We start from the raw sequence: 11,791 nt of genomic DNA on the forward strand, positions 1-11,791 counted from the left end.
AGGAGTCATACATCCTCAAATGAATATTCAAATAATATTCAATAATAATATAAACTGAGTCATAAGCCCTCGAATGAATATTCAAATAATATTCAAATAATAAAATAAAAGGAGTCATAAATCCTCGAATACTATTCGAAATAATATTCAATAATAAAATAAAGTTTCAAGTTATCGAATAAACCTTATTCGATTAATAGTTTGGAAAACTATAACCATATATATATATATAAATATATATATATATATATATATCCATATCCATATATACAAGATTACTCGGGATCCTCGACTCCCGGTTTTTAGAAAATATTTTCACCTTTGAGTCCCTATACTAAGGGTATATGCAAGATACAACTATCCTTTAGCATAGGTATTATCAGATAAACCAACAGATATATATCTCAAGAATATAAAACAGGCATGCATATATACCATATCATATGCTACAATATATCGCAACATTTGCTAAATAACAATCATGCAATATCACAAGATAATGCATAAACATACATTTACATCACAACAACAGTGTATCGGATAGAATACTTGCCTGAGCGACTGGGGGTTACGAATGGCTCGGGACGAGTCTGGTAACCTATAAACAACAAGTAAGTTGGAATTAAACCAAAGTCACTTGTGAATCTATACTTTAACTAACTTAGACTCTAACGCTTGTTTTGCGCTCACTGATTCGCTTAAGTCACTCGGGTACCCTCGGCTCCACCATTTTTAATAATTTAACCTTTACGAGTTTTAAAGCGATTCCTTCGCGAGTGTCTTACCAACTGCCTAACACACTTACCATAAATGTTTCATACATTAATTAACCCTTTTTGGTCTTTAACCTATGTTTCAAAGTAAGGCGAGGGAAAAAGTTTCGTTCGCGAAACGCCGTTACTTGAAACGGTCGTTTCTCCTAAACCGTGCATCGGAATCGAACGAACTACATATCAAAACGAAGCTCGTAACATGAGCTACCTAAACATGGCAGTGGTCACAATCTAGCAGGGGGTCCTCGGGTCCTAATGTTATGCACAAAACAGTCTAAAGAAAATCGGACGTTACGACGGCTATGTTTACGCGATTACCAATATTTATACCACTCCAGTTCTTTACCAATTCACTACAAACCACCCAACCATCATCAATACCTCAAACACAACTTATATCAAGGCAAAGTCAGTCCATAATCTCAAGGTTTTCCAACTTATTCAACCACAAACATGATCTACTAACCATAACTTAAGATTCATTAACCATTAACCAAGATTCATATCCAAAATCACCACAAATCCAACCAAACCATCTATCATACATGGATCTTGCTATACATACATGGATATTTCTATATATACATTAATCCATCCATAAACTCATCAAAACTCAAAGTTCAAACTATAAGTTAAAGGTGAAAGTTGTTTATACCTCCTTGAAGCTTCCTAACACAACCCAAGAGCTTTGAATGCCTAAAAGAACCTTGATCCTTGCTTGTATAACCTTAATCTTTCATAAAAATTCAAGAAAACTAAAGTTATTTCTTGAAGGTTACTATTCACCATCTTCTTCCTTGATTTATAGAAAAAGATTGGCTTGGAATTAGAAGCTTAAACTTATAGGAAGTATGTAACTATCCATGGGGAAGCTTAGATAATTACCTTGCTAAATAGTAAGTGGTGGAGCTTGGATCTTCAAATTTTAAGAAATGGGCCGAGAGCTAGCTTGGGAAGAAGATATTTTTGTGTTTTGTTTGATGAAAATGAAATGATTTGCTTGGTTGGTTGATTTTTGTGTTGTTTTTGGTTAATGACTTAATTAACCTTGATTTTGTGTGGTTATAATTCAACCACACTTCCTTCCCTTCTATGTCATGCTTGTGTCACCTTGCACATGTCATTATGCTCCCACTTGTCCACACCTTGTGGTTTGATGATGTCACAATCCCTGGCTTCTTGTACAAGCTTGTCTCTTGGTCACTTATTTGTTTTACGGTTCGCTTATCTTTCGTTCTCGTTTATCGTTTGAGGGATCATACCCGGGATCTTATTACTTAGGTTCCCTTAACCTTTCTCAATATATTATATTCCTTTTATGATCCTCTCCTATAATCCTTTAATTTAAATCCTTTTTATCCTGTTACCTTATACTCAATTCTCTCCGTATCTTGTGAATTTCCGGGAAAAACCAAAGTGTTCGGAATTGGATTCTGACGATCTTTACATACACTTATATACTTCATAGAGTACTAATAATATCTCAGAATATCCATAACAGAACCCCTACATAGTGTGGCATGAAAAGTTTTCTCATTCAGCAAAAACACTATTCATAAGGGTTTCAAAATTTTCCAAAAATTGGGGTTATTACATAATGATGTAATGGTCCTTAGACCTGAAGTCATTATATTTTTATACGAGAATTAATATACATTGATTCCATTAAAAGTTATCCTTGACCGGGTAATGATAAAGTGGACATTGGGTATATTATGAATCGTATGAGAAATATGAATGATCTAGATGGGATTTAACCCTCCTATTTAGGAGTGATATTATTGGCCTCTTGTGTGAGCTAGACTATGAAATACGTGGCCACACTCAAATGTTGATCTGATATGATAGTTTACTCATTGATCAAGAAAACTTGGATTAAACTATGATGAGGATGACACATTACATGCCTCTAGTTTAATCTATAATATTTGGTTAAAGGGATTATATTACATTGTACATTATTCACGAAAGGTTTAATCGATCATCGATTGAATTATTATTACTTGGGTAACAATGATGTATTACTAGATGCCGCTCATTGTTTACGATTTTAAATTAGATTTAAAATCTGTTTCCAACGTAATAATAACCTATAGGGTCACACACTAAGAATGCTTGAAGGATTATTTAATTTAAATTGGATTTAAATTATATTAAAGTAATTCAAATTATTTATAATATTAATTAAGTATGACTTAATTATTTAGATAAATATTGATATTCGAATTTACTAATATTAATTATGAAATTCATTTGTTAAATAATTAAGTGTGACTTAATTATTATACAAATAGGAATTTTGAATTAATAATAACTCCTAATTAGTTAAGAGTTATAATTCTTTTTCTACTCTCTCTATAATATCTCTCGTGTGACTGATTTTATGTGCAAGACTTTTACTAAAACCCTAGCCACCAAGGGAGAAGATGGAGAGAGCAAGAAGAAACGAGTTTGTGCTAGTACACATCCAATCCTTGAGTCCAAGCATTCGTGTGGATACCGATAGAGCGTAGATCGCGAGAGCAGGATACGTGGTGATTGAAAAGCTTTGGATCTCCATTAGTCAACCAATTGGTAAAGCTTTTTAAGGTAAACAATCTGATCTATGAATTAAATATTTGTTTTTCGCATGGATCCTGCGGTGGGTTTCGAAAATTCTATTTTTTATGTTTTTAATTACTGTTTTCGTTGCGTTTATGTGCTCGAAACCCTTCAGGATGATGATGAGCAGAAGCCAAATGATCAACCTCCTTCTGTCTCGAATCCAAGTCAATCCTCAAGAGCAACTGATGACAAGGGCAAAAAGCAAAATGAGAAGAAGGGAGATGACAGGAAGAGAGGAGAAGAAGGAAGAAAAAGGAAGATGGATCACAACCACAACAACAACAAACCCTAAAATCCAAATTAACCAAGCTCAATCCTCTAAGCCAACAAACTCAAATACCAAATAACCTCAAACCTCAAAGCCTAAATACTTGTACAAACATACTGCTAATACCTTTCTGAAAATACCAATCACCTCAAGCCAAACATTTCTCAAGAAAATCACAAACCTACCTTCTGTCAAGCCATCACTCAAAGTTCACTACAAGTATGTTAGGAGGAAACCTAAGAAAGTGCAAGTTACTGAGAGGGCCATCTGGAATTGTTACAAGCAAAGTGATTTTCTACCTCTAAACTAATGCATCTCAGATGAAGACTACTTTCAACAACTAGCTGAAGAAATGGTCAGAGTTTGGGTTGTGACACTAAGGGAAGTAAGAATCTACTATCACGATGAGTCCTTCACATTTCTTGGCAGCAACTTAATGAACACCTTTTAAAACTCAGAATCAAGAGAGTGATAAGCTTACTAAAGGACAAGGAAACCGCAACTAAGGCATGAAGATTTGTTTTAGCTGAATGGGTAATAGAATGGGAAGAAAGATGAGCAAGAAGCAAGGTTGAAAGTGAGGAGAGGAATAGAAAGTATGATGAGGAGATATAAATGTTTATTAAAAGATCTGAAGATCTCAAGGTAAAAGGGATGAGCAGAATTACCAAGGATGGAAGATTTCTAAATGTCAAAGCTGGCACAGTCTCAAGATTTAGGATTGATTTGCTAAGTGGTTACTCAAAATATGACAAACTCAAACTTGTGGAAGCTCTAAGAGGGACACCAATCATAGAGGAACTGGAAATTCTTGTATACTTAAAGGACCTTATTAGAGAAGAAACAGGATATACGGTATTTGTCTGATGTGTGTATCTGTTAAACTCAAGAAATCACCTAATGTATGAATGTAATATTTGTGTCAATTTATATGAAAAAATTATCTATCCATTGTAGCTTGGGGTTAGTCTTATTAACGGGCATGATTTTGTGATAAACAATTTTCTCACAAATTGGGGGAGATTGTTGTGCAAGACATGCCTGCACTATAACAAGACTAAGTCAAATTGACAACCCTAAGTAAGTTGTATGATAATCTAAGTTTGCATTTTGTATTGTAACACTTAATTCTATAAAAGTGTAATTAGATTAGACTGGGATATTTTTCTAGTAAACAGTTTCAAGCCTAAGAATAAACTCTGGAAGAAGATCATGAAGATCATGCCTCAGAGAAAGTGTGAAGAAGCTTGGAGTTGAATAAATCTGTTTTGGAAAAAACATTCTAAGTCAAGAAATCTACAAGTCACAGATTATGTGTAATAGAGAAGTCATTCGAGAACTCCAGAATGACTTATCGAGAAGTCAAGAAAAGCTACCAGAGAACTCAGAGATATCGACAAGCCAAATTGAAGACATGAAGAATGGAGATATCGACAAGTCATTTCTTCACTAGAGAACTCTTAGATATCGACAAGTCAAAATATCACTAGATATCTCTGAGATATCGATAAGTCAAAATATCACTAGAGATCTCTGAGATATCGATAAGTCAATTTGTCATTAGAGAACTTAGAGACAATGATAAGCCAAAGTAAAGACATGAAGATGAGAGATCTCGATAAGCCAAAATTCTATTATAGAGAACTCAGAGACTTCGATAAGTAAAACATCTATAGAGTTATTGGAGATCTCGATAAGTCATTATACATATCGAGATGTCGAGTTCTTTATATGACTAACCGGAGATCTCGATGTAAACTCAAGTACAAAATGCAGATCAGTTTAATATCCAAGATTATCAATCAACAAACAAATCAATCACTGATTTGAAAAATTTACAAAAGCAGCTTGAAGAGTACAAGATCAAAGGCCAAGATTAACCGGCAAATTAAAGTCACAAGCATGCAAGATTAACAAAGATACACTAAGCCATAAATAGAAAAATTTGATTATCCTAAAATAGGGTTTAGTACATGCTGTTGTATGTTGTGTAAAAACCAGTGTTTACTGATTTATAAAGTAAATACTGGATGCTTTGTTGAATAGTGTAAGAAATAGATCTGAAAAATCTTGTAACTCTCAAGAGAGAAGCTGAGTTCTTAACATACTAAGAACCCAGAAATTTGTAGCAAATACTAGCTTGATTTTAATATAAAATTAAGTGACATATGGTGGGTTGTTGGGTCCCGATACGTATTCAGTCGTGGGATTGGATAATGTTTTCTCTCTCGATCTCGATTCTCTGTAGTAAGTAGTTAAAACTATATCATAAACTTCTAATCAATATGTTGTTTTCACCGTAACAGTAAGCATTGTTTCTATAAGAATGTAGATTAAAACAAATTTCTATAAATAGTGAATCCTCGTGCATCCATTTTACATAAAAAAGTAAAATAGGAAAAGAAATATACATCTCAAGCCGTGTTTTAAAAATTCCCGATAAATCCCCGATTTAACCGATTAATCCACGATTAAATATGCGATCGATTCGATCTTTGAAATCCGATTAATTCCTATGAATTTTTTTTTATTGGAGTATATATAACTATTTATTAAAATTAAAATACTATATTAATTTAAATATGAATAAGTATATAAATTATGATATAATAAATATATATATTTTAATAAATAACTAATATAATGATAATAATATACTAAATATAATTTAATATTATAATACATCCGATTTTTACTTCGATTAATCTCCAATTTTTAATTAATCCTAAATCGGTAGGTCGACCGATCTTCCCCGATTCCCGATTTTTACAACACTGATCTCAAGTAGAAGGAAAAATATTTTACCAATGATTAATATGTCTTTACGAATATAATTCTTACAATATAACTTTAATGTAAGTTCAGATATCTCAACAATTTGTGTCTAAATATATTTCAAATGATACATGAATTATAAATTTCTCATGTACCCTTCATTTTATAAAAGTTATTATTAATTAAATTTTGTCATATATCATTTAGAACCGATTCCGGAACAAATGTTGTGACTTGTGACTTGTGACTTGTGACTTGTATCATTTTTCCAGTTTTAAAGAGATAAATGGATTATAATTCTCAACATTCTAATTTTTCACACTCCTGTACACGCCAATCCAGTTAGTAAGATACACAAAAATCTGAATCCACTATAAAGTTAATGATTTGGATTATGTATAAGTGACATTTGACAGGTCGATACAACATATGTGAAACAAATCTATTTCAATTTCTCTGTCTCGTGTCTCCTGCTAATTATTAATCTGGATCGTGTTTGCAATATTTGAAGATGAGTTGCCTTTTCTCAGCATACAAGTGGTAATTATCATCGGTGTTAATGCATGCGAATTCATTACAACTGATAAAAAAAATATGACTATTGTTATTATGTGCCCGATTTTGTATTTAATTATATGTTTATTGACACTTTTCTTTGTTAATATATAGTATAAGATCTGAAATTTTCTATATCTTCTGCATATTTCTTTGTTAATATATAATGTACTTTATAAGATCATGATAAATCTCCTAGCAGCTAATATTTTGAAATTTAAGAGAAGCGCAAATTTAAAAATATTAATTAATCATGATTCAGTATATGAAAATCATTACACATTAATAAGTGCAAAATTATTCCAAGAAAGAATAATTTAATTAATGAATGGAGCTGGAGCATAGTGGAGTCTGATGCATGCAAAGTAGTATATATATGATTAATAATTAAGCTTCTGGAAGTGTTCCCCAAAATGTGTTTTAAGTGCTTTAGAAAGTCGAAACAAAGGAGAAGTGCCAAATTACCTGTATGCTACATATACGTGGAGAATCGATCCTGGCATCCATATATACATGTCACTCTCTAAGAAAAGGAAAAGAAAATATGAAATCTAATAATTAATCTAGTTTATTAAGGCTCTGATTGATAATATTTTGGAATATATATATTTTTTATATAAGTTTCTTAAGAAAATTAATACCGAAAGTCCAAATCAATGTATGCATATCTTTGACCTATTATTCTATTCCCAGAAGTCCAAATCAATGTATGCATGCTCCATCAAATTTTAATCCTGACTAAAATCGTCCAAAACAATTATATTAATTCATATTACGCGAACAGTGTTGCGATTTGTTTTTATGATAGGGTATCATACAGTTACATTTATGATTAATAGATAAGATCAGTGGTTAACAGGATTAAACTACTCTTACCTGCTCTTTTCGCCCTTCTTCTGACTATTAATTGTTTTCACAATATTCAAATTAGGGTTGCTAAACTAGTTTCCAAATCAAACAAGGGGCCAACTATAGTTAACGAATTACTGTACATCGTAAAATAAATTAAATTATAGTATTTATTTAAAATTAGACATATCAATACGTTCATTTCGCATATTTTCGTATTTCTCATATATGGACTCGAGCACAACTGGTTAAAAATTTATTTCATTTCGTATTCGTATATCTTTGTGCATGCACTTTTCTGATGCGTATTTTGTGTAATTGTAAAAAAAAAAATTAAACATCAAATTTTCGGTCAATTTTTAACTAGTTGAGTGTTAAATGAGTAAGTCATACCTATTCGAGTGTGGTAAACTTAATTTTGAAAGTATTTTTTAAAATTGTTTTTCTTTTCAAAAATATATACAATGTTTATTTATTAGAGCGGGCAATTTGTTCGTTTTGTATAATTTCGTATCTTATATTTTCGTATTTTGTGTCATGAATGTCTATCCAAACTCGAACTTGTTAAGAATACATTTCGTTTCGTGTTGATGTACCTTCATATTGTGTATGTTTTGTGTCGTATTTCGTATAATTTAAATTATTAATAAAACTAAATATAAATATAATATATATTTAAATATTAACTTTTTACTAGTCGAGAAATCAAGAAGTCATAAATGCTAAATGTTTTGTAAGAATTATATATATAATATTAGTGTAAGATATATGTGTTTATATAATTTTGATAAAATTATTTAAATATTTATTTATTTTCGTTTCATGTTGCGTACCAATTTTTAAATTACTGTTTCAGTAAACTCAAAATTGACATTAAATTCATCCCTACAAAAAAGTGTGTTATTAATTTACACGTGCTTGCGAAATTGCATCTCTAACTAATAACTTGGACCAAAATAACAAGTTCCGGGAGTTTGTAGATGAAGTTTAGCTATATAATTGTGCTTTCCGTGTGTAATGCATAATTAAATGTATAAGCGCCTAGCATATTTAGTTCAACTATTTTTGTCCTCCAATAATGACTACTGATTTGTGTTCGTCATTTCAAATTAACACCATTGGTTAGTGTGCGGGTGAAATATAGTATGCATGATCAGTGATTACCCTTAACAATAGCTAATTCAAAGTACACACTGTGTGATATGTATATTGAATTATTTGGTTTACATGCACGGGTGCATCCATAAATTAAATTTTGGAGGCCACGATTATATTTTATGAATATATTTTATATTTTTAAATTATTTTGAGCACTTTTAAAATATATAAAATTTTGTGTTAGGAAAACAAATGTGTCGTATGTTTTTTACTAGATTCTCGCATATTTAACCGTATCGCATTTCCCAAAGAATTAGTCATATCGGATTCTGAAATTGGTGGTGACTTGTATAAAAATTTGATCAAGTAAAAGTAGGAAATTACACCTTTCATAGCATTATTAGTTAAAACAAAGGACGACAACAACAAGATTCTACTACCTACCAAAAAGCAAAATGGAAGGGATGAAAATTGCCCAAGACTTGATGAACTAAAAAGCTCCTCTTTGATCTTATGATCAACCTCTCCTCCATTCGAAAGCCAGATTAATCTTATATTACTAAATATAATTAGTTATTTGATTTCTTTGGTAACTGTGATCCGTTCTTCGTTCTCTCTTTCATGTTTCTGTGCTTCAGGGCTTCCTTGCTTCCACAGCTAGCATAGGTGGTGCAGAGTTTGGAGCACTAATGGCAAATGTCGTCTGCGCAATGGCCGGTTCTGCATTGTTTTGCATTTCAACGTCATTTGCTTCGATATCTTTACCTCCAATCATCATCTGGTTTCTTACATCCTTAACCGCTTCCATTATTTCCTCCTGTTCTTTGTCTTTGTACTCCTTGTACTTTCCCCACAGAACAGAGTATAGTCCCATCACTATTAGTATAGCACCCAGAATTCTGAAACAGACAAGTTATTGTAAGAAATTTATGATTTGTATTTATTTTTCTAGCATATTTATTCTTCGATAATCAAGGCCAAAGTGAAAAAATAATTACCCTCCCAGATAGATTTTTTCTGCAAGAATGAAAGAGCCCATGATAGCAACTATGATCATCATCAATGGACTGAATGCTGTTACGAAAACTGGCCCTCTTTTCTCCATTACCAGTCCTTGGACATAGTATGCAACGCTCGATGATATTATTCCCTGATATAATAATTGTTTCCGGAGAGTCAATAAACAAATCTCGTAGATTAATCTTTGTGTTTAAGATTATAATCACTTACAGCATAGGCAGCAGCAAGAAGGTTCATGTCAAAGCCGATAGCCCAAGCATCCGGTTTATGTTCCATAACAAGTGTTACAACAATGGATTGAAGAGTACCCATGAAGCACACCAGGCATGTCAGTGACATGGGAGCTGTGTATCTCCTCATTGTGACATTCTGCATTACACACATACAGTTCAAAATCGAATATACAGACGATACTTGGTACAAGTTTATTATACAGAGGCTATTATTACATATTTATTCGGTAAATAAGAAGATTAAGTACCTGAAGGATGAAGAAGGAAGCCCAAGCAAAGGTGGCAATGATAAGTAGAATGGAGCCTGTAACCCAATTTTTGTCAGCGTCGACTGCAGTGGTGGTAGGCTCATAAGTTGATGGATGAATGTATTTAGACCAAAACATGTTTACGACATTTCCTTTGTATAATGTCATCAACATAGCTCCTGCCACTGTTACTGCTGTTCCTACTACTTTGGCTTGGCATCTTATTTTCTTCATATCTAATATCTCCATCCTATATACACATAAAGCTGAATTAGTAATTGAATACACATTTGTGAAACTTAAATCAATATGGAAATTTATAGTCAAACATTTACATACCGGCAAAGAACTGCCATGACAAAGGTCATTGCAGGCAGCATATTGCTCATCGCGCATGAAAAAGTAGGAGATGTGAATTTTAATCCCATATAGTAGAAGTTCTGATCAATCACCGGCCTATAAAACAATGAATAATTTCCACATAAAGCTTTAGCATTTCATGAGGTGCGAATAAACTGATAAGAAGAAAGCATGCATGCATGCTAAGTAATCTTTGCTATATAATAACAGATCAGTACTCACCCAAGCAGTCCCAACACGAATATTTGCATGAAGATTGAAAACGTTATCTTTGGCCTAATTTTCCTGCAAATTGTACAATCAAATCAGGCATATTCATACTACATATAAAACAAGCTAGATATCCATAAATTTATATCTTACACCAGTAAGTTGCAGGCATACCTCTCAAGAAGAATAGCGAAGGGAGCAATAACAGCAGTAGCAAAAGCATGTCGATACACAACAAGCACATAGTGGCTCATTCCTCTGTTGAGTGACACTTTGGTTATGATGTTCATTCCTGCATATCCGAATTGTAACGAAACCATGGCAATGTAAGGCTTTGCCGTCTCTAAAAAGCTTGCGAATCGACCTTTCCCTTCCATATTTTTCCTTAATTTGATTGCTGAAGAGAAGGGGGGGGGGAGATTGAGCTCTAAGCAAGAGAGATACTTGAATAGAGGAAATCAGATGCTTGTGTATTTCCTAAAGAGTTCAATGAACTTGCTCGTATTTATAGCCCACCTTGCATGAACAGTTTGCTATTCTTATCCATATGTTCATAAATAATAATATACCTTTTTAAAATGGAAAGAAGTTGAAGAAACTTAAAATCATACTTGCCCATGTACATATTGCAGTAATCTGTTGCACTACGTGAATATAATTGGAATGTTAATCTGCTGTCAGCAAATATACATGTAATGAGATTTCTTAAAAAATACGAATTTTAAAGTTTTTTTGTGCATAAAAAAACTTTTTTAAAATTTTTATTTGAAAATACGATTTTCAAAAAAATTTAGTCAA

General features: G+C 32.3%; 1 protein-coding gene across 1 annotated transcript; it reads right to left on the reverse strand.

Moving 5' to 3' along the window:
* Positions 1-9,249: 9,249 nt before the first annotated feature.
* Positions 9,250-11,456, reverse strand: LOC141712570 (WAT1-related protein At5g07050-like). The gene is made up of 7 exons (XM_074515557.1): positions 11,168-11,456; positions 11,006-11,068; positions 10,763-10,879; positions 10,424-10,673; positions 10,153-10,311; positions 9,921-10,072; positions 9,250-9,821 (listed from the first exon to the last, which is right to left on the reverse strand). The coding sequence occupies exons 1-7, from the start codon at positions 11,368-11,370 to the stop codon at positions 9,557-9,559; spliced, it is 1,209 nt and encodes a 402-aa protein (XP_074371658.1). The 5' UTR covers positions 11,371-11,456; the 3' UTR covers positions 9,250-9,556.
* Between the last annotated feature and the right edge of the window lie 335 nt (positions 11,457-11,791).

The sequence above is a fragment of the Apium graveolens genome, chromosome 3 (assembly GCF_009905375.1).
Source record: "Apium graveolens cultivar Ventura chromosome 3, ASM990537v1, whole genome shotgun sequence".
NCBI classification, from domain to species: domain Eukaryota; kingdom Viridiplantae; phylum Streptophyta; class Magnoliopsida; order Apiales; family Apiaceae; genus Apium; species Apium graveolens.

What these genes read in the sequence shown, in the direction of transcription:
- LOC141712570 (XM_074515557.1), bottom strand. Translation starts at nt 11,370, where the DNA reads ATGGAAGGGAAAGGTCGATTCGCAAGCTTTTTAGAGACGGCAAAGCCT. An exon ending in TTCGTGTTGGGACTGCTTGG is followed by an intron (nt 10,880 to 11,005) that starts GTGAGTACTGAT and finishes ATTGTTTTATAG; the next exon opens with GCCGGTGATTGATCAGAACT. An exon ending in GAAAAAATCTATCTGGGAGG is followed by an intron (nt 9,822 to 9,920) that starts GTAATTATTTTT and finishes TGTCTGTTTCAG; the next exon opens with AATTCTGGGTGCTATACTAA.